The following is a 27,449-nucleotide window of genomic DNA, read 5'->3' on the forward strand; positions in this document are numbered from 1 at the left end:
TTTTATTACTTTTCAAACATTTCCATCAACCAGAAGAATCAAACCACAAATGTAATCAGTGTAAGTCGGGTCCTAGAGACTTACGGCAGGTGGAGTTTTGTCTCCAGGGGTAAACGATGACATTTTCCGCTTGGCATGCGCTGACATATGCTTCCATTGCACGGCAGAGGACTTCACTTCTGTCCCCAGACAAGCACACGTCAAACACACAGTCGTTGAAGAATTGCTGGGGATCCACATGGGAATGGCAGAAGCTCAGTGGTCCATTGCTAGCTCTGAGTAGCTCACACATGGCACGGGCTGTCGAGTCATCTTGGCACACTGGGCAGGAGTTGCCACATCCTCCAGTACAGGGAATGCCATCATCAACCTTCCAGTAGTCCCCAAACTCAGAGGCAGGGAGGGCAACAGAGCCTGAACTGCCGTTATGGACCGTGAAGTCATCACCCTGGAAGCCGTTGAAGTTACCACACAAACCGCATGTAGCTCCACTGTAGTTGGATGGTACTGTGATGTCCAACACCCACCGGCCATCATAACTGACAGTTAGACCAAAGTCTGTTTTCACAAATGTGTGGAGCCCATTGGCATACACTGACACTCTTCCCTGATCAAGAACAATCGGCAAGTTTCTTGTCTCCCCATTCACCTGAAATCAGAGTTATCATTTGTGAGATAGGATTTTAACCTGTTTTACAATTATACTTGAAAAGGGTTTATACAAAAAACAGAGGTGATAGATCGAAAAGGAAGAAAATAATCTATTGATGCACGGGGCTTACTTATCCCCATCTTTTACTAAACAAATGTGTTCAGCAAACTTCAAGCACATTATGTAAACTTCAAGCCAAATGCGTTGTCACCCAAATGGCCGAAACCGATTTTACACTGATGACAGGAGAACACTACCCTGCAACTAAAGATGACCTTAAAATAATCTGACAAAAAATAACTTGACCCTCACCTGCACAGTCCCCTGGTTGTATTTTGAGATGTACACGAGATGTCCAGACACATTGACGTAAACAGCCACAGTGATGGAGACTTGCAGACCATTCCATGCCTCGTTCCTGGCCTCTACCTGAAAGTGAGGTAGATCTTGTGTTCCATTGCAAACCGATGCCAGGACGTAACGACAAGTGCCCTGGAAGTCAAAAGTGCGTCTGTCGAAGGAGGTGTAGTGTGGGTCTCCAGAGGCCGAGCAGGTGGCCTCAGGTTTGGGATGGCAGCCATACTGTCCATCCACGACTCGACAAGACTCCTGAGCACCACAAGAAGAGGCGGTGCAATGTGACTGCCCAGTAATGCCATTACACTGGCACAGGAACTGGCACTCCTCACCGTACCAGTAGCGCTCTCCACTCTGTCTGTAACGCCCGCCGTGGTGGCAGCCACAACCCGTGGGTGGCACACAGCGATCCCCACTCAGGAGGAACCCGTCATTACACTGGCACCCCTCCTGGCACTGCTGGGTGCACAGGAAGGGGAAAGACAGGCTTGGGCAGGAAGCAGGGCAGGACGTACCACATAGCTCATAATGGCTGTTAGTTGGGCAGGTTGCCGCTATAAAAAGGAAAGACAGGTCAGTTCCATATCAAACAGTTTCTTTTCTCATAAATGTATTAGAATGTTATCACACTTACCACAGTTAGTGATGTTCCTCCATTCCCCAACTGTGATACCACTCTGTTGGCAAAGCAGTGCGTATCCACGCAGTGCCTCGCACAGTCCCTCTCGAGCACCTTGCGTCCTCACTAGAGTCTGGACACAGTCTTCAATTCGGCTCCAGGGGTCAAGACTTGCTTGGCACTGGCCAAAAGGCCCATGTGCCCATCCCATGATGCCGCAGAGGTCCCTAAACTGGCTGGTGTTCTGGTAGTGTCCGGGTTCCCAGACCTGAGGTTCTACACAGTGTGTTGACAGGGAGCCATCTCTCCAGCTGTCCCCAAACTGCTGAGAGTCGTTGAGGGGAATTCCAGCAGGGGAGAAGAAGTCGTCATGAGGGTCTCCATTCAGATTTCCACACAGGCCTCCTAGAGTGCCGTTGTAGTTGCCTGGAGCGGTGATGCGGATGACGTGTGGCCAGTCAGCTCTCACCAACACTCCGAAGTTGGTCTCTATGACAACACCCTTTACACTGCTGTGGTAGATGCGAATATGACCGGGGCTGACGCTGAACGGAAGGCCCACTGTTTGCCCATCCACCTGATGGGAGAACATTAGGTTTATACTTGCAGATGTGTATCATGGTATTGGAAGTGTAAAACGTTGTTGTATCAGACACACTATTTTTATATCTCTATTTCTTTAAGGGTGTAAACATAGATCCTGTACCTTAGTTGTGCCCCCCTCTCCCATCTCCACCGAGACTTGTGTTCCTCCTGCTTCAAACTGCAGATGTCTGACAAAATCTCTTGGGCCTGAGGGAACTTTCTCAACAGTTACTTGAAAGTGAGGTAATTGTGATTGTCCCCTGACTCTAGCCAGTGTCAGACTACAGGCACCTGGGTATTTGAAGGTCTGTCCATCAAAAGTGCGGTAGGACCCAAAGCCCTCCACCCAGCAGGTGGAGTAGCTGACAGGTCTGCAGCCCCGCACACCACCATGGACCCCACACACCTCAAGCTCATTGCAGCTGTGTGCCTGGCAGGTCATTGACCCTTGAGTACAGTGGCAACGCCTCCCACAGTCCTGGTCTAGCACCACTGTCTCCCCAGCTGTGTAGTACCGCCCCTCGAAGGTGCAGCCACAGTCATTCTGCCGAACACATTCCCCACCGCTTAGGACATAGCCAGCATTGCAGATGCAGCTCTCCAGGTTGGGCAGAGGACAATTCTGGGGGGCGTTGGGGTTGCTGCAGGTTGCAGGGCACCCAGTTCCTTGAGACTCAAAGTGACTGTTGGTGGGACAAGGGATCTCTGTGGAAGCAAATATGAAAATAAAATTAGTAGTAGTAAATTGAACATTGTCAAAAATGTTTACCGGATACAGTACATTTACAGAGTCAGTACCCACCACAGAATCCCGGGCTTCTCCACTGGCCCAACTGGATGCCCTCTTGTTGGCACTGGGCAACGTACACATTGAGTGCTTGGCAGAGAATGGGCTGGTAGCCATCACCCACACAAAGATCATACACACAGTTTTCTACAAAGTTCTGTGGAGACACCCTTGAGTGGCAGGAGGCAAACGGGCCGACACTGTTGCTTAAGATACCACAGTGGGCCGTGTTTCCATAAAGAGTCCTTTGACTATCGGTACAGGCAGCACAAGCAAGTCCTGCACATCGCACGTCCTGGCAGCTAGGGTCAGTGTCCCCTTCCACCTTCCAGCTGTTAGCAAACTCCACGTCTGAGCTCACAAGCTGTCCACCGCGGGTTCTGAAGTCATCGTGAGGGTGGTGGTTGAAGTTGCCACACAGGCCGCAGGTTGCGTTCTGGTACTCATAGGGTACTGAGATTCTGACATGGTGATTGGCATCGTAGGTGACCAGCAGGCCAAAGTCTGTACTCACAGCCACAGTGAAACCTGATTGGTAGACTCGGATGGACCCATGTCGGAGGGTAAATGGGGTCGACACAAAGCTTCCATTCACCTGAAGGAGATTGTTACCATTAACACTTGGCCAATTGGAGAAGAACAGTTTGGACTTTGTTTGAAAGTTGTGAAATATGATGCCTGAGAACATTTACTTTGTATTGTTGTGGTACTTACCTTTGCTTGGTAAGGATGGTCTTTGACAAGTTCAATTTCCTCATCATAAACCCACACTCTTACAAGATGAGTCCAAGACACACGTGTGCTTGCCCGATTTTCATTCTTCCCTTCAATCCGGTAGTACGGCAGTCCATTGCCACAAGCCTAGTGGACATTCAAGAACATTAAGCCTTGAGCTCTAAACAAATACAAACATAAAGAAACTTAATGAACTCATATCTTTAAAGGCAGTAGAGGTATAATACCTCTGAGAGGACGTATGTGCAGGTTCCCTGGAAGTGAAAGAGTTTCCTGTCAAAGGTGTTGTAGTGGGGGTCTCCAGAGATGGTGCAGGTGCGGCGCTGAATATTCTGGCAGGAGTACTGGAAGGATGCTGGACGACACGCCTGGGAGAAGCTGCAGGGCTGCTCCTGGCACTGGAGGAGGCCTCCACTGTCGCAGGTGCATCTCTGCTGACAGGTGCCATCTCTCCAGAAAGAGTCCCCTATCTGCACAGATGTGCCTGAAGGAGTTCCAGATGTGCTAACAGTTAGTGTCCTCCACCAAACATTCACACCGTTTTTGTTGCCACTTCAGTATACTCCCACACTGTGCATGTGTCTAATATCCCAGGTTTTAATTTATTATCTGACTCTTTTTCCAATTTACTACTTGTTTCACTTAAAAAAATGGTTGTGGAGGTTTAATTTGACAAGTTTCAATGGTGTATTTACAGACAATAAGAATTGCAACAGTAGAGGAAAAGCATACCATTGTATTGACAGTCCCGTGAATCATGATTCTCATTGCAGCCGTAGACTCCATCCTTCTGGCCACACCACTCATCCTCAGTGCAGTTCAGCTCTTCACAAGGGTCAACTGCAGCTGTTCAAGAACATATGACGACTCCATATGTAGCTTAATTGCTGAATTATTACACATTCTCATAGGCAGATCCAGGTGGGTTTGGATCATGAATTATATAATAAGCTATATTAATGGCTCTTTCCCCTTTTCCAAAGTATGAGGAGTCGACTGTGATAAGCAGTGTCTGTCTACCCACTGTGGTAGCTACCATAAGCTGGTTTTGTATCTCTGAAGGCAGACAGCCATGTTCTTACACAAGCATAGATGGTTCTCGCTTAATTTTCCCCCAAATGGCATATCCTACAGTTATCACATGTGTCATATTGGATTGTATAATAGCAGTGCTTAAGAAAATGATATGTATTCAAAGTGGTCTACAAACAGTATATTATGTATTCACAGTGTTGGGAGTAACGAATTACAAAAGTAGGCTAATGTAATTACTGTAATGCATTGTTTTTTGCTGTAACGCGGTAATGTAAGACATTTCAAAAAACGAAATGGGTAATATTTTACTCGGTAGAAAGGTCAGTAACGCAAGTTACATTGCAATTAGGCGGTGTATTGTTTTTATACCATCGCCACGCGAGATCAGTAGAGGAGAACAATCCGCGCAAATATACTGTAGGTCTAGAATGTTTTTTTCCTACTTGTAAAAGATGGCTGAAGCTGAAGCAAGCTCAACGTCGGACAGGACATGTTCAAGATGGACATACTTGCATTACTTTCAGTTTGTTAGAGACAAAGATATGAGGATGGGACATAGTAAGGGCACTTTATGTGCGAAACCAAAAGATCTACCTCACGCAATAGCACAAGTAATTTCACGGAACGTTAGAGCGATAGGCTACCACGCTAACATTACGCGAGTAAAAAGAAGGCAAACTGAGGACGAGAGGAGACTATAGGCTACAAAGCAGCTTAATTATCCCGTTCCGCGATGCCATTTGAACCTCAAGAAGTAAGGAGACTTGTGGAAGAGTAAGATACACTATGCATCCGCTGTCAGCAGTGGAGTCTCCAGCTTTTAGCAAGACCCCTGTCCAGCAATGACAAGGTAAGGTGTTGTTGCCTCAACAGGTTGTCTGCTGTAAGACTGCTGTAAATAACTATTAACAGCAACATCAACATTATATCAATCTGTGATCCAGGCAAAAACTTCTGTTAAACACAATAAATATTAGCTGCCACAAGTCTCCTTACTTCCTGGGGTTCAAGTGGAATAGAAATGCAAAAAAAGTGTATCTTGTCAGGTCTTTGGCTTTAGGTTATAATACACTGATTTTAATGAGTAGGCTAGGCCTAAAGTTACCGTATCTCTAGTGCAATTTATCAGACTTAAACTCTTTGTTGGTTTCAAAAAATTCTGCCTATGATTGAGCTGGATCGAGCATAATAAGCTACATAATATATATATATAGGCTATATTAAAGTTTATATGAAAGTAACTCAAAAGTAATGCAGTAGTAGTGTAATACTTTACAATTCAGTAATATTGTAGTGTAACACATTACTTTGAAATGACAGTAACAACAAGTAATACATAATGTATTACGTTTTTGAAGTAACTTGCCCAACACTGTGTATTCATTGCCAGTAAAGCAAATAAATGATTTGTACTGAATGCTGTAGATCAGTGTAGTCTCTGTGCATAGCTGACATTTAGTTACATAATACTTAAGAGTTCATATTTTAGACTCAGTGAGGCAGACAGTGAAAGTAATGTGAACCTGATGTACTCACGGCAATGCAGTGCAGAACGCCATTCTGGTGTGTGGAGCCCCAGCACATTGCAAGCTGTCTCATAGGCCTCCACTGCTGAGCACAGCATGTCATTGGCTGGTGTGTAGGCACAGAGATCGTACACACAGGAAGTGAAGTAGGCCTGTGGGTCAACATGTAGGTGGCACTGCTGAAATGGGCCACTGCTGTTGGTGATGATGCTGCACAGATCTGTGTATTCTGCTTCCAATACACATGTGTTGTCTCCAATTTGATCACTGGCTCCACATCTGGGGAAGGTCAGGAGAAAGACATACTGTATGTATCAGAATTTGTTGTGTATGTGCATTTTAAAAGTGTACCTGGCAGCATTGCCTTCAACATAACATAGGTCATATGTTTAGTCCAGTGTTACAAACAGTTGACATATTTCAGATGTTTGAGCATGAAGGTTATCAAGGCATTGTCAGCCATTTAATCCTATACAGTAGTTTGGAATTCTAATACATTTTCCAATAATGCTAACTCACCCAGGACTGCTTGCATCTGATTTCCAACTTTGACCGAATTCATTGTCAGTCTGGGCCAGAGTGCCATTGGGCAGAACTTTGTCATCTGCTGGGTTGCCATTGTGATTGCCACACATTCCACACACAGATTGGTGATAATCTGGACTCAGTCTGACTAGAAGTCTACTACGACCATCAAACTGGACCACCAGCTCTCCTGAGGCATTCACAACCACAAATCCTGACTCTCGAGTCAGCTGTGCCAGAGAGCCAACCTGAATGCTGTTTGCATTGTTATCTTGACCATCAACCTTGAAAAAAACAGAAGACAGTTACAGGTGAGGTGGGACAGACATGGTTGCATACTAAACTTCAAAAACATGTTCTCACTGGCTGTACCCTTTTGTGCACAATCAGAGAAGTTCCGCAGTGTAAGAGGTACCTTGACTCTCCTGTTCTGTCCAATGCTGATGTGGCTTTGAACTCCTCCCTGAGAGAGCCACACATCCACAGTGGACACAAACGACACAACTAAGTTGCCACGGTGCCTGTTAGCGGCTACTACACGGAAGGCCAGGGCATTATCACTCATGTTGCCACAGGTGTGGGTAATCTCATAAGCGCAGGTGCCCTGGAATTGGATATTTAGAACATGTTTAAAACTTGTGTTAAATTGGTGAAAACATCTCTTTCAGGATTTAGGAACACGAATTTGGTTTCCTTTTTAGATTTATGTACTGTTTGTTCTACCTGAAAGTGAGCCACAGCCCCATCAAAGGTGAAGTAGTGAGGGTCTCCCCAGACCGTGCAGGTTGACATTTGACCATAGCAACCCCGGCGGCCATCTTTGACTGAGCATTCCTGACTTGGAGGGCAAGAGGACTGTATACAGCGAAGGTCATTGGGGGCAAAACACTCACAGCGCTGCGAGCAGCCTTGTGTCCAGAACTGTTCTCCGATCTAAGAAACACAAATAACACTGAGATTTAATTTACTTGCTAATAGTCATGAGTTAATAAAATCACTGTGTGTGAGACACATGCCATCCTCTTGGTCAGGCTCTGCTTACATCATAGTAGAAGCCGTCACGAAGACAGCCACACTGCTCCACAGGCACACAGCGCCCCCCGCTCCTCACAAATCCATCATCGCAGAAACAGCCCTCAGCACACGTCCTGTCACAGCTGGCATCAATGCTGCTGGCACAGGTGTGCCCACACTCTGTACCACACAGATCGTAGTGGCTGTTTTCTGGACACTCCATTTCTGTTGACACGGGTATGGTTTTATTACTTTTCAAACATTTCCATCAACCAGAAGAATCAAACCACAAATGTAATCAGTGTAAGTCGGGTCCTAGTGACTTACGGCAGGTGGAGTTTTGTCTCCAGGGGTAAACGATGACATTTTCCGCTTGGCATGCGCTGACATATGCTTCCATTGCACGGCAGAGGACTTCACTTCTGTCCCCAGACAAGCACACGTCAAACACACAGTCGTTGAAGAATTGCTGGGGATCCACATGGGAATGGCAGAAGCTCAGTGGTCCATTGCTAGCTCTGAGTAGCTCACACATGGCACGGGCTGTCGAGTCATCTTGGCACACTGGGCAGGAGTTGCCACATCCTCCAGTACAGGGAATGCCATCATCAACCTTCCAGTAGTCCCCAAACTCAGAGGCAGGGAGGGCAACAGAGCCTGAACTGCCGTTATGGACCGTGAAGTCATCACCCTGGAAGCCGTTGAAGTTACCACACAAACCGCATGTAGCTCCACTGTAGTTGGATGGTACTGTGATGTCCAACACCCACCGGCCATCATAACTGACAGTTAGACCAAAGTCTGTTTTCACAAATGTGTGGAGCCCATTGGCATACACTGACACTCTTCCCTGATCAAGAACAATCGGCAAGTTTCTTGTCTCCCCATTCACCTGAAATCAGAGTTATCATTTGTGAGATAGGATTTTAACCTGTTTTACAATTATACTTGAAAAGGGTTTATACAAAAAACAGAGGTGATAGATCGAAAAGGAAGAAAATAATCTATTGATGCACGGGGCTTACTTATCCCCATCTTTTACTAAACAAATGTGTTCAGCAAACTTCAAGCACATTATGTAAACTTCAAGCCAAATGCGTTGTCACCCAAATGGCCGAAACCGATTTTACACTGATGACAGGAGAACACTACCCTGCAACTAAAGATGACCTTAAAATAATCTGACAAAAAATAACTTGACCCTCACCTGCACAGTCCCCTGGTTGTATTTTGAGATGTACACGAGATGTCCAGACACATTGACGTAAACAGCCACAGTGATGGAGACTTGCAGACCATTCCATGCCTCGTTCCTGGCCTCTACCTGAAAGTGAGGTAGATCTTGTGTTCCATTGCAAACCGATGCCAGGACGTAACGACAAGTGCCCTGGAAGTCAAAAGTGCGTCTGTCGAAGGAGGTGTAGTGTGGGTCTCCAGAGGCCGAGCAGGTGGCCTCAGGTTTGGGATGGCAGCCATACTGTCCATCCACGACTCGACAAGACTCCTGAGCACCACAAGAAGAGGCGGTGCAATGTGACTGCCCAGTAATGCCATTACACTGGCACAGGAACTGGCACTCCTCACCGTACCAGTAGCGCTCTCCACTCTGTCTGTAACGCCCGCCGTGGTGGCAGCCACAACCCGTGGGTGGCACACAGCGATCCCCACTCAGGAGGAACCCGTCATTACACTGGCACCCCTCCTGGCACTGCTGGGTGCACAGGAAGGGGAAAGACAGGCTTGGGCAGGAAGCAGGGCAGGACGTACCACATAGCTCATAATGGCTGTTAGTTGGGCAGGTTGCCGCTATAAAAAGGAAAGACAGGTCAGTTCCATATCAAACAGTTTCTTTTCTCATAAATGTATTAGAATGTTATCACACTTACCACAGTTAGTGATGTTCCTCCATTCCCCAACTGTGATACCACTCTGTTGGCAAAGCAGTGCGTATCCACGCAGTGCCTCGCACAGTCCCTCTCGAGCACCTTGCGTCCTCACTAGAGTCTGGACACAGTCTTCAATTCGGCTCCAGGGGTCAAGACTTGCTTGGCACTGGCCAAAAGGCCCATGTGCCCATCCCATGATGCCGCAGAGGTCCCTAAACTGGCTGGTGTTCTGGTAGTGTCCGGGTTCCCAGACCTGAGGTTCTACACAGTGTGTTGACAGGGAGCCATCTCTCCAGCTGTCCCCAAACTGCTGAGAGTCGTTGAGGGGAATTCCAGCAGGGGAGAAGAAGTCGTCATGAGGGTCTCCATTCAGATTTCCACACAGGCCTCCTAGAGTGCCGTTGTAGTTGCCTGGAGCGGTGATGCGGATGACGTGTGGCCAGTCAGCTCTCACCAACACTCCGAAGTTGGTCTCTATGACAACACCCTTTACACTGCTGTGGTAGATGCGAATATGACCGGGGCTGACGCTGAACGGAAGGCCCACTGTTTGCCCATCCACCTGATGGGAGAACATTAGGTTTATACTTGCAGATGTGTATCATGGTATTGGAAGTGTAAAACGTTGTTGTATCAGACACACTATTTTTATATCTCTATTTCTTTAAGGGTGTAAACATAGATCCTGTACCTTAGTTGTGCCCCCCTCTCCCATCTCCACCGAGACTTGTGTTCCTCCTGCTTCAAACTGCAGATGTCTGACAAAATCTCTTGGGCCTGAGGGAACTTTCTCAACAGTTACTTGAAAGTGAGGTAATTGTGATTGTCCCCTGACTCTAGCCAGTGTCAGACTACAGGCACCTGGGTATTTGAAGGTCTGTCCATCAAAAGTGCGGTAGGACCCAAAGCCCTCCACCCAGCAGGTGGAGTAGCTGACAGGTCTGCAGCCCCGCACACCACCATGGACCCCACACACCTCAAGCTCATTGCAGCTGTGTGCCTGGCAGGTCATTGACCCTTGAGTACAGTGGCAACGCCTCCCACAGTCCTGGTCTAGCACCACTGTCTCCCCAGCTGTGTAGTACCGCCCCTCGAAGGTGCAGCCACAGTCATTCTGCCGAACACATTCCCCACCGCTTAGGACATAGCCAGCATTGCAGATGCAGCTCTCCAGGTTGGGCAGAGGACAATTCTGGGGGGCGTTGGGGTTGCTGCAGGTTGCAGGGCACCCAGTTCCTTGAGACTCAAAGTGACTGTTGGTGGGACAAGGGATCTCTGTGGAAGCAAATATGAAAATAAAATTAGTAGTAGTAAATTGAACATTGTCAAAAATGTTTACCGGATACAGTACATTTACAGAGTCAGTACCCACCACAGAATCCCGGGCTTCTCCACTGGCCCAACTGGATGCCCTCTTGTTGGCACTGGGCAACGTACACATTGAGTGCTTGGCAGAGAATGGGCTGGTAGCCATCACCCACACAAAGATCATACACACAGTTTTCTACAAAGTTCTGTGGAGACACCCTTGAGTGGCAGGAGGCAAACGGGCCGACACTGTTGCTTAAGATACCACAGTGGGCCGTGTTTCCATAAAGAGTCCTTTGACTATCGGTACAGGCAGCACAAGCAAGTCCTGCACATCGCACGTCCTGGCAGCTAGGGTGAGTGTCCCCTTCCACCTTCCAGCTGTTAGCAAACTCCACGTCTGAGCTCACAAGCTGTCCACCGCGGGTTCTGAAGTCATCGTGAGGGTGGTGGTTGAAGTTGCCACACAGGCCGCAGGTTGCGTTCTGGTACTCATAGGGTACTGAGATTCTGACATGGTGATTGGCATCGTAGGTGACCAGCAGGCCAAAGTCTGTACTCACAGCCACAGTGAAACCTGATTGGTAGACTCGGATGGACCCATGTCGGAGGGTAAATGGGGTCGACACAAAGCTTCCATTCACCTGAAGGAGATTGTTACCATTAACACTTGGCCAATTGGAGAAGAACAGTTTGGACTTTGTTTGAAAGTTGTGAAATATGATGCCTGAGAACATTTACTTTGTATTGTTGTGGTACTTACCTTTGCTTGGTAAGGATGGTCTTTGACAAGTTCAATTTCCTCATCATAAACCCACACTCTTACAAGATGAGTCCAAGACACACGTGTGCTTGCCCGATTTTCATTCTTCCCTTCAATCCGGTAGTACGGCAGTCCATTGCCACAAGCCTAGTGGACATTCAAGAACATTAAGCCTTGAGCTCTAAACAAATACAAACATAAAGAAACTTAATGAACTCATATCTTTAAAGGCAGTAGAGGTATAATACCTCTGAGAGGACGTATGTGCAGGTTCCCTGGAAGTGAAAGAGTTTCCTGTCAAAGGTGTTGTAGTGGGGGTCTCCAGAGATGGTGCAGGTGCGGCGCTGAATATTCTGGCAGGAGTACTGGAAGGATGCTGGACGACACGCCTGGGAGAAGCTGCAGGGCTGCTGCTGGCACTGGAGGAGGCCTCCACTGTCGCAGGTGCATCTCTGCTGACAGGTGCCATCTCTCCAGAAAGAGTCCCCTATCTGCACAGATGTGCCTGAAGGAGTTCCAGATGTGCTAACAGTTAGTGTCCTCCACCAAACATTCACACCGTTTTTGTTGCCACTTCAGTATACTCCCACACTGTGCATGTGTCTAATATCCCAGGTTTTAATTTATTATCTGACTCTTTTTCCAATTTACTACTTGTTTCACTTAAAAAAATGGTTGTGGAGGTTTAATTTGACAAGTTTCAATGGTGTATTTACAGACAATAAGAATTGCAACAGTAGAGGAAAAGCATACCATTGTATTGACAGTCCCGTGAATCATGATTCTCATTGCAGCCGTAGACTCCATCCTTCTGGCCACACCACTCATCCTCAGTGCAGTTCAGCTCTTCACAAGGGTCAACTGCAGCTGTTCAAGAACATATGACGACTCCATATGTAGCTTAATTGCTGAATTATTACACATTCTCATAGGCAGATCCAGGTGGGTTTGGATCATGAATTATATAATAAGCTATATTAATGGCTCTTTCCCCTTTTCCAAAGTATGAGGAGTCGACTGTGATAAGCAGTGTCTGTCTACCCACTGTGGTAGCTACCATAAGCTGGTTTTGTATCTCTGAAGGCAGACAGCCATGTTCTTACACAAGCATAGATGGTTCTCGCTTAATTTTCCCCCAAATGGCATATCCTACAGTTATCACATGTGTCATATTGGATTGTATAATAGCAGTGCTTAAGAAAATGATATGTATTCAAAGTGGTCTACAAACAGTATATTATGTATTCACAGTGTTGGGAGTAACGAATTACAAAAGTAGGCTAATGTAATTACTGTAATGCATTGTTTTTTGCTGTAACGCGGTAATGTAAGACATTTCAAAAAACGAAATGGGTAATATTTTACTCGGTAGAAAGGTCAGTAACGCAAGTTACATTGCAATTAGGCGGTGTATTGTTTTTATACCATCGCCACGCGAGATCAGTAGAGGAGAACAATCCGCGCAAATATACTGTAGGTCTAGAATGTTTTTTTCCTACTTGTAAAAGATGGCTGAAGCTGAAGCAAGCTCAACGTCGGACAGGACATGTTCAAGATGGACATACTTGCATTACTTTCAGTTTGTTAGAGACAAAGATATGAGGATGGGACATAGTAAGGGCACTTTATGTGCGAAACCAAAAGATCTACCTCACGCAATAGCACAAGTAATTTCACGGAACGTTAGAGCGATAGGCTACCACGCTAACATTACGCGAGTAAAAAGAAGGCAAACTGAGGACGAGAGGAGACTATAGGCTACAAAGCAGCTTAATTATCCCGTTCCGCGATGCCATTTGAACCTCAAGAAGTAAGGAGACTTGTGGAAGAGTAAGATACACTATGCATCCGCTGTCAGCAGTGGAGTCTCCAGCTTTTAGCAAGACCCCTGTCCAGCAATGACAAGGTAAGGTGTTGTTGCCTCAACAGGTTGTCTGCTGTAAGACTGCTGTAAATAACTATTAACAGCAACATCAACATTATATCAATCTGTGATCCAGGCAAAAACTTCTGTTAAACACAATAAATATTAGCTGCCACAAGTCTCCTTACTTCCTGGGGTTCAAGTGGAATAGAAATGCAAAAAAAGTGTATCTTGTCAGGTCTTTGGCTTTAGGTTATAATACACTGATTTTAATGAGTAGGCTAGGCCTAAAGTTACCGTATCTCTAGTGCAATTTATCAGACTTAAACTCTTTGTTGGTTTCAAAAAATTCTGCCTATGATTGAGCTGGATCGAGCATAATAAGCTACATAATATATATATATAGGCTATATTAAAGTTTATATGAAAGTAACTCAAAAGTAATGCAGTAGTAGTGTAATACTTTACAATTCAGTAATATTGTAGTGTAACACATTACTTTGAAATGACAGTAACAACAAGTAATACATAATGTATTACGTTTTTGAAGTAACTTGCCCAACACTGTATTCATTGCCAGTAAAGCAAATAAATGATTTGTACTGAATGCTGTAGATCAGTGTAGTCTCTGTGCATAGCTGACATTTAGTTACATAATACTTAAGAGTTCATATTTTAGACTCAGTGAGGCAGACAGTGAAAGTAATGTGAACCTGATGTACTCACGGCAATGCAGTGCAGAACGCCATTCTGGTGTGTGGAGCCCCAGCACATTGCAAGCTGTCTCATAGGCCTCCACTGCTGAGCACAGCATGTCATTGGCTGGTGTGTAGGCACAGAGATCGTACACACAGGAAGTGAAGTAGGCCTGTGGGTCAACATGTAGGTGGCACTGCTGAAATGGGCCACTGCTGTTGGTGATGATGCTGCACAGATCTGTGTATTCTGCTTCCAATACACATGTGTTGTCTCCAATTTGATCACTGGCTCCACATCTGGGGAAGGTCAGGAGAAAGACATACTGTATGTATCAGAATTTGTTGTGTATGTGCATTTTAAAAGTGTACCTGGCAGCATTGCCTTCAACATAACATAGGTCATATGTTTAGTCCAGTGTTACAAACAGTTGACATATTTCAGATGTTTGAGCATGAAGGTTATCAAGGCATTGTCAGCCATTTAATCCTATACAGTAGTTTGGAATTCTAATACATTTTCCAATAATGCTAACTCACCCAGGACTGCTTGCATCTGATTTCCAACTTTGACCGAATTCATTGTCAGTCTGGGCCAGAGTGCCATTGGGCAGAACTTTGTCATCTGCTGGGTTGCCATTGTGATTGCCACACATTCCACACACAGATTGGTGATAATCTGGACTCAGTCTGACTAGAAGTCTACTACGACCATCAAACTGGACCACCAGCTCTCCTGAGGCATTCACAACCACAAATCCTGACTCTCGAGTCAGCTGTGCCAGAGAGCCAACCTGAATGCTGTTTGCATTGTTATCTTGACCATCAACCTTGAAAAAAACAGAAGACAGTTACAGGTGAGGTGGGACAGACATGGTTGCATACTAAACTTCAAAAACATGTTCTCACTGGCTGTACCCTTTTGTGCACAATCAGAGAAGTTCCGCAGTGTAAGAGGTACCTTGACTCTCCTGTTCTGTCCAATGCTGATGTGGCTTTGAACTCCTCCCTGAGAGAGCCACACATCCACAGTGGACACAAACGACACAACTAAGTTGCCACGGTGCCTGTTAGCGGCTACTACACGGAAGGCCAGGGCATTATCACTCATGTTGCCACAGGTGTGGGTAATCTCATAAGCGCAGGTGCCCTGGAATTGGATATTTAGAACATGTTTAAAACTTGTGTTAAATTGGTGAAAACATCTCTTTCAGGATTTAGGAACACGAATTTGGTTTCCTTTTTAGATTTATGTACTGTTTGTTCTACCTGAAAGTGAGCCACAGCCCCATCAAAGGTGAAGTAGTGAGGGTCTCCCCAGACCGTGCAGGTTGACATTTGACCATAGCAACCCCGGCGGCCATCTTTGACTGAGCATTCCTGACTTGGAGGGCAAGAGGACTGTATACAGCGAAGGTCATTGGGGGCAAAACACTCACAGCGCTGCGAGCAGCCTTGTGTCCAGAACTGTTCTCCGATCTAAGAAACACAAATAACACTGAGATTTAATTTACTTGCTAATAGTCATGAGTTAATAAAATCACTGTGTGTGAGACACATGCCATCCTCTTGGTCAGGCTCTGCTTACATCATAGTAGAAGCCGTCACGAAGACAGCCACACTGCTCCACAGGCACACAGCGCCCCCCGCTCCTCACAAATCCATCATCGCAGAAACAGCCCTCAGCACACGTCCTGTCACAGCTGGCATCAATGCTGCTGGCACAGGTGTGCCCACACTCTGTACCACACAGATCGTAGTGGCTGTTTTCTGGACACTCCATTTCTGTTGACACGGGTATGGTTTTATTACTTTTCAAACATTTCCATCAACCAGAAGAATCAAACCACAAATGTAATCAGTGTAAGTCGGGTCCTAGTGACTTACGGCAGGTGGAGTTTTGTCTCCAGGGGTAAACGATGACATTTTCCGCTTGGCATGCGCTGACATATGCTTCCATTGCACGGCAGAGGACTTCACTTCTGTCCCCAGACAAGCACACGTCAAACACACAGTCGTTGAAGAATTGCTGGGGATCCACATGGGAATGGCAGAAGCTCAGTGGTCCATTGCTAGCTCTGAGTAGCTCACACATGGCACGGGCTGTCGAGTCATCTTGGCACACTGGGCAGGAGTTGCCACATCCTCCAGTACAGGGAATGCCATCATCAACCTTCCAGTAGTCCCCAAACTCAGAGGCAGGGAGGGCAACAGAGCCTGAACTGCCGTTATGGACCGTGAAGTCATCACCCTGGAAGCCGTTGAAGTTACCACACAAACCGCATGTAGCTCCACTGTAGTTGGATGGTACTGTGATGTCCAACACCCACCGGCCATCATAACTGACAGTTAGACCAAAGTCTGTTTTCACAAATGTGTGGAGCCCATTGGCATACACTGACACTCTTCCCTGATCAAGAACAATCGGCAAGTTTCTTGTCTCCCCATTCACCTGAAATCAGAGTTATCATTTGTGAGATAGGATTTTAACCTGTTTTACAATTATACTTGAAAAGGGTTTATACAAAAAACAGAGGTGATAGATCGAAAAGGAAGAAAATAATCTATTGATGCACGGGGCTTACTTATCCCCATCTTTTACTAAACAAATGTGTTCAGCAAACTTCAAGCACATTATGTAAACTTCACGCCAAATGCGTTGTCACCCAAATGGCCGAAACCGATTTTACACTGATGACAGGAGAACACTACCCTGCAACTAAAGATGACCTTAAAATAATCTGACAAAAAATAACTTGACCCTCACCTGCACAGTCCCCTGGTTGTATTTTGAGATGTACACGAGATGTCCAGACACATTGACGTAAACAGCCACAGTGATGGAGACTTGCAGACCATTCCATGCCTCGTTCCTGGCCTCTACCTGAAAGTGAGGTAGATCTTGTGTTCCATTGCAAACCGATGCCAGGACGTAACGACAAGTGCCCTGGAAGTCAAAAGTGCGTCTGTCGAAGGAGGTGTAGTGTGGGTCTCCAGAGGCCGAGCAGGTGGCCTCAGGTTTGGGATGGCAGCCATACTGTCCATCCACGACTCGACAAGACTCCTGAGCACCACAAGAAGAGGCGGTGCAATGTGACTGCCCAGTAATGCCATTACACTGGCACAGGAACTGGCACTCCTCACCGTACCAGTAGCGCTCTCCACTCTGTCTGTAACGCCCGCCGTGGTGGCAGCCACAACCCGTGGGTGGCACACAGCGATCCCCACTCAGGAGGAACCCGTCATTACACTGGCACCCCTCCTGGCACTGCTGGGTGCACAGGAAGGGGAAAGACAGGCTTGGGCAGGAAGCAGGGCAGGACGTACCACATAGCTCATAATGGCTGTTAGTTGGGCAGGTTGCCGCTATAAAAAGGAAAGACAGGTCAGTTCCATATCAAACAGTTTCTTTTCTCATAAATGTATTAGAATGTTATCACACTTACCACAGTTAGTGATGTTCCTCCATTCCCCAACTGTGATACCACTCTGTTGGCAAAGCAGTGCGTATCCACGCAGTGCCTCGCACAGTCCCTCTCGAGCACCTTGCGTCCTCACTAGAGTCTGGACACAGTCTTCAATTCGGCTCCAGGGGTCAAGACTTGCTTGGCACTGGCCAAAAGGCCCATGTGCCCATCCCATGATGCCGCAGAGGTCCCTAAACTGGCTGGTGTTCTGGTAGTGTCCGGGTTCCCAGACCTGAGGTTCTACACAGTGTGTTGACAGGGAGCCATCTCTCCAGCTGTCCCCAAACTGCTGAGAGTCGTTGAGGGGAATTCCAGCAGGGGAGAAGAAGTCGTCATGAGGGTCTCCATTCAGATTTCCACACAGGCCTCCTAGAGTGCCGTTGTAGTTGCCTGGAGCGGTGATGCGGATGACGTGTGGCCAGTCAGCTCTCACCAACACTCCGAAGTTGGTCTCTATGACAACACCCTTTACACTGCTGTGGTAGATGCGAATATGACCGGGGCTGACGCTGAACGGAAGGCCCACTGTTTGCCCATCCACCTGATGGGAGAACATTAGGTTTATACTTGCAGATGTGTATCATGGTATTGGAAGTGTAAAACGTTGTTGTATCAGACACACTATTTTTATATCTCTATTTCTTTAAGGGTGTAAACATAGATCCTGTACCTTAGTTGTGCCCCCCTCTCCCATCTCCACCGAGACTTGTGTTCCTCCTGCTTCAAACTGCAGATGTCTGACAAAATCTCTTGGGCCTGAGGGAACTTTCTCAACAGTTACTTGAAAGTGAGGTAATTGTGATTGTCCCCTGACTCTAGCCAGTGTCAGACTACAGGCACCTGGGTATTTGAAGGTCTGTCCATCAAAAGTGCGGTAGGACCCAAAGCCCTCCACCCAGCAGGTGGAGTAGCTGACAGGTCTGCAGCCCCGCACACCACCATGGACCCCACACACCTCAAGCTCATTGCAGCTGTGTGCCTGGCAGGTCATTGACCCTTGAGTACAGTGGCAACGCCTCCCACAGTCCTGGTCTAGCACCACTGTCTCCCCAGCTGTGTAGTACCGCCCCTCGAAGGTGCAGCCACAGTCATTCTGCCGAACACATTCCCCACCGCTTAGGACATAGCCAGCATTGCAGATGCAGCTCTCCAGGTTGGGCAGAGGACAATTCTGGGGGGCGTTGGGGTTGCTGCAGGTTGCAGGGCACCCAGTTCCTTGAGACTCAAAGTGACTGTTGGTGGGACAAGGGATCTCTGTGGAAGCAAATATGAAAATAAAATTAGTAGTAGTAAATTGAACATTGTCAAAAATGTTTACCGGATACAGTACATTTACAGAGTCAGTACCCACCACAGAATCCCGGGCTTCTCCACTGGCCCAACTGGATGCCCTCTTGTTGGCACTGGGCAACGTACACATTGAGTGCTTGGCAGAGAATGGGCTGGTAGCCATCACCCACACAAAGATCATACACACAGTTTTCTACAAAGTTCTGTGGAGACACCCTTGAGTGGCAGGAGGCAAACGGGCCGACACTGTTGCTTAAGATACCACAGTGGGCCGTGTTTCCATAAAGAGTCCTTTGACTATCGGTACAGGCAGCACAAGCAAGTCCTGCACATCGCACGTCCTGGCAGCTAGGGTCAGTGTCCCCTTCCACCTTCCAGCTGTTAGCAAACTCCACGTCTGAGCTCACAAGCTGTCCACCGCGGGTTCTGAAGTCATCGTGAGGGTGGTGGTTGAAGTTGCCACACAGGCCGCAGGTTGCGTTCTGGTACTCATAGGGTACTGAGATTCTGACATGGTGATTGGCATCGTAGGTGACCAGCAGGCCAAAGTCTGTACTCACAGCCACAGTGAAACCTGATTGGTAGACTCGGATGGACCCATGTCGGAGGGTAAATGGGGTCGACACAAAGCTTCCATTCACCTGAAGGAGATTGTTACCATTAACACTTGGCCAATTGGAGAAGAACAGTTTGGCCTTTGTTTGAAAGTTGTGAAATATGATGCCTGAGAACATTTACTTTGTATTGTTGTGGTACTTACCTTTGCTTGGTAAGGATGGTCTTTGACAAGTTCAATTTCCTCATCATAAACCCACACTCTTACAAGATGAGTCCAAGACACACGTGTGCTTGCCCGATTTTCATTCTTCCCTTCAATCCGGTAGTACGGCAGTCCATTGCCACAAGCCTAGTGGACATTCAAGAACATTAAGCCTTGAGCTCTAAACAAATACAAACATAAAGAAACTTAATGAACTCATATCTTTAAAGGCAGTAGAGGTATAATACCTCTGAGAGGACGTATGTGCAGGTTCCCTGGAAGTGAAAGAGTTTCCTGTCAAAGGTGTTGTAGTGGGGGTCTCCAGAGATGGTGCAGGTGCGGCGCTGAATATTATTCTGGCAGGAGTACTGGAAGGATGCTGGACGACACGCCTGGGAGAAGCTGCAGGGCTGCTGCTGGCACTGGAGGAGGCCTCCACTGACGCAGGTGCATCTCTGCTGACAGGTGCCATCTCTCCAGAAAGAGTCCCCTATCTGCACAGATGTGCCTGAAGGAGTTCCAGATGTGCTAACAGTTAGTGTCCTCCACCAAACATTCACACCGTTTTTGTTGCCACTTCAGTATACTCCCACACTGTGCATGTGTCTAATATCCCAGGTTTTAATTTATTATCTGACTCTTTTTCCAATTTACTACTTGTTTCACTTAAAAAAATGGTTGTGGAGGTTTAATTTGACAAGTTTCAATGGTGTATTTACAGACAATAAGAATTGCAACAGTAGAGGAAAAACATACCATTGTATTGACAGTCCCGTGAATCATGATTCTCATTGCAGCCGTAGACTCCATCCTTCTGGCCACACCACTCATCCTCAGTGCAGTTCAGCTCTTCACAAGGGTCAACTGCAGCTGTTCAAGAACATATGACGACTCCATATGTAGCTTAATTGCTGAATTATTACACATTCTCATAGGCAGATCCAGGTGGGTTTGGATCATGAATTATATAATAAGCTATATTAATGGCTCTTTCCCCTTTTCCAAAGTATGAGGAGTCGACTGTGATAAGCAGTGTCTGTCTACCCACTGTGGTAGCTACCATAAGCTGGTTTTGTATCTCTGAAGGCAGACAGCCATGTTCTTACACAAGCATAGATGGTTCTCGCTTAATTTTCCCCCAAATGGCATATCCTACAGTTATCACATGTGTCATATTGGATTGTATAATAGCAGTGCTTAAGAAAATGATATGTATTCAAAGTGGTCTACAAACAGTATATTATGTATTCACAGTGTTGGGAGTAACGAATTACAAAAGTAGGCTAATGTAATTACTGTAATGCATTGTTTTTTGCTGTAACGCGGTAATGTAAGACATTTCAAAAAACGAAATGGGTAATATTTTACTCGGTAGAAAGGTCAGTAACGCAAGTTACATTGCAATTAGGCGGTGTATTGTTTTTATACCATCGCCACGCGAGATCAGTAGAGGAGAACAATCCGCGCAAATATACTGTAGGTCTAGAATGTTTTTTTCCTACTTGTAAAAGATGGCTGAAGCTGAAGCAAGCTCAACGTCGGACAGGACATGTTCAAGATGGACATACTTGCATTACTTTCAGTTTGTTAGAGCAGTGTTTTTCAACCTTTTTTGAGCCAAGGCACACTTTTTTCATTGAGAAAATCCTGAGGCACACCACCAGCCGAAAATGTTAAATAAATTGAAATTTTATTGAAAATGAAATTAAATAAAAATCTGTAGCCCGCAATAACGATATCAAGTCATTCTTGTCAAAGTGTCTTGAATGGGAATCAAATGAACACAAAGAAAATTATTTCTATTCACTCTTTTTTAGACCACTTAGGTGAAATTGGATAATTTCCCACGGCACACCTAACAATGTGTCACGGCACACTAGTGTGCCACGGCACAGTGGTTGAAAAACACTGTGTTAGAGACAAAGATATGAGGATGGGACATAGTAAGGGCACTTTATGTGCGAAACCAAAAGATCTACCTCACGCAATAGCACAAGTAATTTCACGGAACGTTAGAGCGATAGGCTACCACGCTAACATTACGCGAGTAAAAAGAAGGCAAACTGAGGACGAGAGGAGACTATAGGCTACAAAGCAGCTTAATTATCCCGTTCCGCGATGCCATTTGAACCTCAAGAAGTAAGGAGACTTGTGGAAGAGTAAGATACACTATGCATCCGCTGTCAGCAGTGGAGTCTCCAGCTTTTAGCAAGACCCCTGTCCAGCAATGACAAGGTAAGGTGTTGTTGCCTCAACAGGTTGTCTGCTGTAAGACTGCTGTAAATAACTATTAACAGCAACATCAACATTATATCAATCTGTGATCCAGGCAAAAACTTCTGTTAAACACAATAAATATTAGCTGCCACAAGTCTCCTTACTTCCTGGGGTTCAAGTGGAATAGAAATGCAAAAAAAGTGTATCTTGTCAGGTCTTTGGCTTTAGGTTATAATACACTGATTTTAATGAGTAGGCTAGGCCTAAAGTTACCGTATCTCTAGTGCAATTTATCAGACTTAAACTCTTTGTTGGTTTCAAAAAATTCTGCCTATGATTGAGCTGGATCGAGCATAATAAGCTACATAATATATATATATAGGCTATATTAAAGTTTATATGAAAGTAACTCAAAAGTAATGCAGTAGTAGTGTAATACTTTACAATTCAGTAATATTGTAGTGTAACACATTACTTTGAAATGACAGTAACAACAAGTAATACATAATGTATTACGTTTTTGAAGTAACTTGCCCAACACTGTGTATTCATTGCCAGTAAAGCAAATAAATGATTTGTACTGAATGCTGTAGATCAGTGTAGTCTCTGTGCATAGCTGACATTTAGTTACATAATACTTAAGAGTTCATATTTTAGACTCAGTGAGGCAGACAGTGAAAGTAATGTGAACCTGATGTACTCACGGCAATGCAGTGCAGAACGCCATTCTGGTGTGTGGAGCCCCAGCACATTGCAAGCTGTCTCATAGGCCTCCACTGCTGAGCACAGCATGTCATTGGCTGGTGTGTAGGCACAGAGATCGTACACACAGGAAGTGAAGTAGGCCTGTGGGTCAACATGTAGGTGGCACTGCTGAAATGGGCCACTGCTGTTGGTGATGATGCTGCACAGATCTGTGTATTCTGCTTCAAATACACATGTGTTGTCTCCAATTTGATCACTGGCTCCACATCTGGGGAAGATCAGGAGAAAGACATACTGTATGTATCAGAATTTGTTGTGTATGTGCATTTTAACCCTTATGTTGTCCTTGGGGTCAATTTGACCCCAAGCAGTGTTTAACATCATAAAATATATGGTTCACTTTTTTTGTTTTGCTTCAAGTTTCATGACTTTTCCTTATTTGAAGGGTACAACAGAGTAAACATGAAATTTGCACAAAAATATGTTTCCAATGTCCTGTAAAAAAAATAGTTACGTTGGTGGTATTGGGGTCAATTTGATCCCATTTTTATGAAACATGATGAAAATGAATATTTGACAAATTATGGATATTATTATTGTAATAGTATGAGAACATGTAGCTATTATCATTATTTCATATACAAGTACATATTACATATAAGTTATTTTGGCAGGTCTGAAAAAGTCCAAAAAGTCAGCCTTTGGGCTGTTGACACTGGATTGGCCATATTGCCAGTCAGGGTTCCAGGGTTCATAAAGGGGTGTGGGGGGGTGGGATTGTTTTGTAGGGCTTTTGATAGTGGTTATTACACTCTTGTTAAGTACCTACCACAAAAAAAAATTGGGTAAAAAAAATAATTTTAATCATTTTTGAGAGTTTTTTGTAGCTGGGGTCAAATTGACCCCAAGGACAACGAACGTCGTAAGATTTTAGGACAACATGAGGGTTAAAAGTGTACCTGGCAGCATTGCCTTCAACATAACATAGGTCATATGTTTAGTCCAGTGTTACAAACAGTTGACATATTTCAGATGTTTGAGCATGAAGGTTATCAAGGCATTGTCAGCCATTTAATCCTATACAGTAGTTTGGAATTCTAATACATTTTCCAATAATGCTAACTCACCCAGGACTGCTTGCATCTGATTTCCAACTTTGACCGAATTCATTGTCAGTCTGGGCCAGAGTGCCATTGGGCAGAACTTTGTCATCTGCTGGGTTGCCATTGTGATTGCCACACATTCCACACACAGATTGGTGATAATCTGGACTCAGTCTGACTAGAAGTCTACTACGACCATCAAACTGGACCACCAGCTCTCCTGAGGCATTCACAACCACAAATCCTGACTCTCGAGTCAGCTGTGCCAGAGAGCCAACCTGAATGCTGTTTGCATTGTTATCTTGACCATCAACCTTGAAAAAAACAGAAGACAGTTACAGGTGAGGTGGGACAGACATGGTTGCATACTAAACTTCAAAAACATGTTCTCACTGGCTGTACCCTTTTGTGCACAATCAGAGAAGTTCCGCAGTGTAAGAGGTACCTTGACTCTCCTGTTCTGTCCAATGCTGATGTGGCTTTGAACTCCTCCCTGAGAGAGCCACACATCCACAGTGGACACAAACGACACAACTAAGTTGCCACGGTGCCTGTTAGCGGCTACTACACGGAAGGCCAGGGCATTATCACTCATGTTGCCACAGGTGTGGGTAATCTCATAAGCGCAGGTGCCCTGGAATTGGATATTTAGAACATGTTTAAAACTTGTGTTAAATTGGTGAAAACATCTCTTTCAGGATTTAGGAACACGAATTTGGTTTCCTTTTTAGATTTATGTACTGTTTGTTCTACCTGAAAGTGAGCCACAGCCCCATCAAAGGTGAAGTAGTGAGGGTCTCCCCAGACCGTGCAGGTTGACATTTGACCATAGCAACCCCTGCGGCCATCTTTGACTGAGCATTCCTGACTTGGAGGGCAAGAGGACTGGATACAGCGAAGGTCATTGGGGGCAAAACACTCACAGCGCTGCGAGCAGCCTTGTGTCCAGAACTGTTCTCCGATCTAAGAAACACAAATAACACTGAGATTTAATTTACTTGCTAATAGTCATGAGTTAATAAAATCACTGTGTGTGAGACACATGCCATCCTCTTGGTCAGGCTCTGCTTACATCATAGTAGAAGCCGTCACGAAGACAGCCACACTGCTCCACAGGCACACAGCGCCCCCCGCTCCTCACAAATCCATCATCGCAGAAACAGCCCTCAGCACACGTCCTGTCACAGCTGGCATCAATGCTGCTGGCACAGGTGTGCCCACACTCTGTACCACACAGATCGTAGTGGCTGTTTTCTGGACACTCCATTTCTGTTGACACGGGTATGGTTTTATTACTTTTCAAACATTTCCATCAACCAGAAGAATCAAACCACAAATGTAATCAGTGTAAGTCGGGTCCTAGAGACTTACGGCAGGTGGAGTTTTGTCTCCAGGGGTAAACGATGACATTTTCCGCTTGGCATGCGCTGACATATGCTTCCATTGCACGGCAGAGGACTTCACTTCTGTCCCCAGACAAGCACACGTCAAACACACAGTCGTTGAAGAATTGCTGGGGATCCACATGGGAATGGCAGAAGCTCAGTGGTCCATTGCTAGCTCTGAGTAGCTCACACATGGCACGGGCTGTCGAGTCATCTTGGCACACTGGGCAGGAGTTGCCACATCCTCCAGTACAGGGAATGCCATCATCAACCTTCCAGTAGTCCCCAAACTCAGAGACAGGGAGGGCAACAGAGCCTGAACTGCCGTTATGGACCGTGAAGTCATCACCCTGGAAGCCGTTGAAGTTACCACACAAACCGCATGTAGCTCCACTGTAGTTGGATGGTACTGTGATGTCCAACACCCACCGGCCGTCATAACTGACAGTTAGACCAAAGTCTGTTTTCACAAATGTGTGGAGCCCATTGGCATACACTGACACTCTTCCCTGATCAAGAACAATCGGCAAGTTTCTTGTCTCCCCATTCACCTGAAATCAGAGTTATCATTTGTGAGATAGGATTTTAACCTGTTTTACAATTATACTTGAAAAGGGTTTATACAAAAAACAGAGGTGATAGATTGAAAAGGAAGAAAAGAATCTACTGATGCACGGGGCTTACTTATCCCCATCTTTTACTAAACAAATGTGTTCAGCAAACTTCAAGCACATTATGTGAACTTCAAGCCAAATGCGTTGTCACCCAAATGGCCGAAACCGATTTTACACTGATGACAGGAGAACACTACCCTGCAACTAAAGATGACCTTAAAATAATCTGACAAAAAATAACTTGACCCTCACCTGCACAGTCCCCTGGTTGTATTTTGAGATGTACACGAGATGTCCAGACACATTGACGTAAACAGCCACAGTGATGGAGACTTGCAGACCATTCCATGCCTCGTTCCTGGCCTCTACCTGAAAGTGAGGTAGATCTTGTGTTCCATTGCAAACTGATGCCAGGACGTAACGACAAGTGCCCTGGAAGTCAAAAGTGCGTCTGTCGAAGGAGGTGTAGTGTGGGTCTCCAGAGGCCGAGCAGGTGGCCTCAGGTTTGGGATGGCAGCCATACTGTCCATCCACGACTCGACAAGACTCCTGAGCACCACAAGAAGAGGCGGTGCAATGTGACTGCCCAGTAATGCCATTACATTGGCACTGGAACTGGCACTCCTCACCGTACCAGTAGCGCTCTCCACTCTGTCTGTAACGCCCGCCGTGGTGGCAGCCACAACCCGTGGGTGGCACACAGCGATCCCCACTCAGGAGGAACCCGTCATTACACTGGCACCCCTCCTGGCACTGCTGGGTGCACAGGAAGGGGAAAGACAGGCTTGGGCAGGAAGCAGGGCAGGACGTACCACATAGCTCATAATGGCTGTTAGTTGGGCAGGTTGCCGCTATAAAAAGGAAAGACAGGTCAGTTCCATATCAAACAGTTTCTTTTCTCATAAATGTATTAGAATGTTATCACACTTACCACAGTTAGTGATGTTCCTCCATTCCCCAACTGTGATACCACTCTGTTGGCAAAGCAGTGCGTATCCACGCAGTGCCTCGCACAGTCCCTCTCGAGCACCTTGCGTCCTCACTAGAGTCTGGACACAGTCTTCAATTCGGCTCCAGGGGTCAAGACTTGCTTGGCATTGGCCAAAAGGCCCATGTGCCCATCCCATGATGCCGCAGAGGTCCCTAAACTGGCTGGTGTTCTGGTAGTGTCCGGGTTCCCAGACCTGAGGTTCTACACAGTGTGTTGACAGGGAGCCATCTCTCCAGCTGTCCCCAAACTGCTGAGAGTCGTTGAGGGGAATTCCAGCAGGGGAGAAGAAGTCGTCATGAGGGTCTCCATTCAGATTCCCACACAGGCCTCCTAGAGTGCCGTTGTAGTTGCCTGGAGCGGTGATGCGGATGACGTGTGGCCAGTCAGCTCTCACCAACACTCCGAAGTTGGTCTCTATGACAACACCCTTTACACTGCTGTGGTAGATGCGAATATGACCGGGGCTGACGCTGAACGGAAGGCCCACTGTTTGCCCATCCACCTGATGGGAGAACATTAGGTTTATACTTGCAGATGTGTATCATGGTATTGGAAGTGTAAAACGT

General features: G+C 46.1%; 1 protein-coding gene across 1 annotated transcript in view; it reads right to left on the bottom strand.

Moving 5' to 3' along the window:
- The window catches only part of LOC134075932 (IgGFc-binding protein-like), a 55,558-nt gene that overhangs the window by 22,158 nt on the left and 5,951 nt on the right, over positions 1-27,449 (bottom strand). Inside the window, exons 10-51 of the mRNA XM_062530958.1 lie at positions 26,824-27,385; positions 26,145-26,743; positions 25,265-25,829; positions 24,966-25,162; positions 24,647-24,856; positions 24,339-24,527; positions 23,918-24,207; positions 22,790-23,058; positions 20,625-20,738; positions 20,117-20,376; positions 19,869-20,015; positions 19,170-19,749; positions 18,489-19,072; positions 17,798-18,359; positions 17,119-17,717; positions 16,239-16,803; positions 15,940-16,136; positions 15,621-15,830; positions 15,313-15,501; positions 14,892-15,181; positions 14,383-14,651; positions 12,546-12,659; positions 12,041-12,297; positions 11,793-11,939; positions 11,094-11,673; positions 10,413-10,996; positions 9,722-10,283; positions 9,043-9,641; positions 8,163-8,727; positions 7,864-8,060; positions 7,545-7,754; positions 7,237-7,425; positions 6,816-7,105; positions 6,307-6,575; positions 4,468-4,581; positions 3,963-4,219; positions 3,715-3,861; positions 3,016-3,595; positions 2,335-2,918; positions 1,644-2,205; positions 965-1,563; positions 85-649 (exon numbers count right to left, since the gene is read on the bottom strand). Of these exons, the coding sequence (XP_062386942.1) occupies positions 85-649; positions 965-1,563; positions 1,644-2,205; positions 2,335-2,918; positions 3,016-3,595; positions 3,715-3,861; positions 3,963-4,219; positions 4,468-4,581; positions 6,307-6,575; positions 6,816-7,105; positions 7,237-7,425; positions 7,545-7,754; positions 7,864-8,060; positions 8,163-8,727; positions 9,043-9,641; positions 9,722-10,283; positions 10,413-10,996; positions 11,094-11,673; positions 11,793-11,939; positions 12,041-12,297; positions 12,546-12,659; positions 14,383-14,651; positions 14,892-15,181; positions 15,313-15,501; positions 15,621-15,830; positions 15,940-16,136; positions 16,239-16,803; positions 17,119-17,717; positions 17,798-18,359; positions 18,489-19,072; positions 19,170-19,749; positions 19,869-20,015; positions 20,117-20,376; positions 20,625-20,738; positions 22,790-23,058; positions 23,918-24,207; positions 24,339-24,527; positions 24,647-24,856; positions 24,966-25,162; positions 25,265-25,829; positions 26,145-26,743; positions 26,824-27,385 (15,418 nt within the window). The remainder of the gene's footprint in view (positions 1-84; positions 650-964; positions 1,564-1,643; positions 2,206-2,334; positions 2,919-3,015; positions 3,596-3,714; positions 3,862-3,962; positions 4,220-4,467; positions 4,582-6,306; positions 6,576-6,815; positions 7,106-7,236; positions 7,426-7,544; positions 7,755-7,863; positions 8,061-8,162; positions 8,728-9,042; positions 9,642-9,721; positions 10,284-10,412; positions 10,997-11,093; positions 11,674-11,792; positions 11,940-12,040; positions 12,298-12,545; positions 12,660-14,382; positions 14,652-14,891; positions 15,182-15,312; positions 15,502-15,620; positions 15,831-15,939; positions 16,137-16,238; positions 16,804-17,118; positions 17,718-17,797; positions 18,360-18,488; positions 19,073-19,169; positions 19,750-19,868; positions 20,016-20,116; positions 20,377-20,624; positions 20,739-22,789; positions 23,059-23,917; positions 24,208-24,338; positions 24,528-24,646; positions 24,857-24,965; positions 25,163-25,264; positions 25,830-26,144; positions 26,744-26,823; positions 27,386-27,449) is intronic.

This window comes from Sardina pilchardus, chromosome 3, assembly GCF_963854185.1.
Source record: "Sardina pilchardus chromosome 3, fSarPil1.1, whole genome shotgun sequence".
Taxonomy (NCBI): Eukaryota; Metazoa; Chordata; class Actinopteri; order Clupeiformes; family Clupeidae; genus Sardina; species Sardina pilchardus.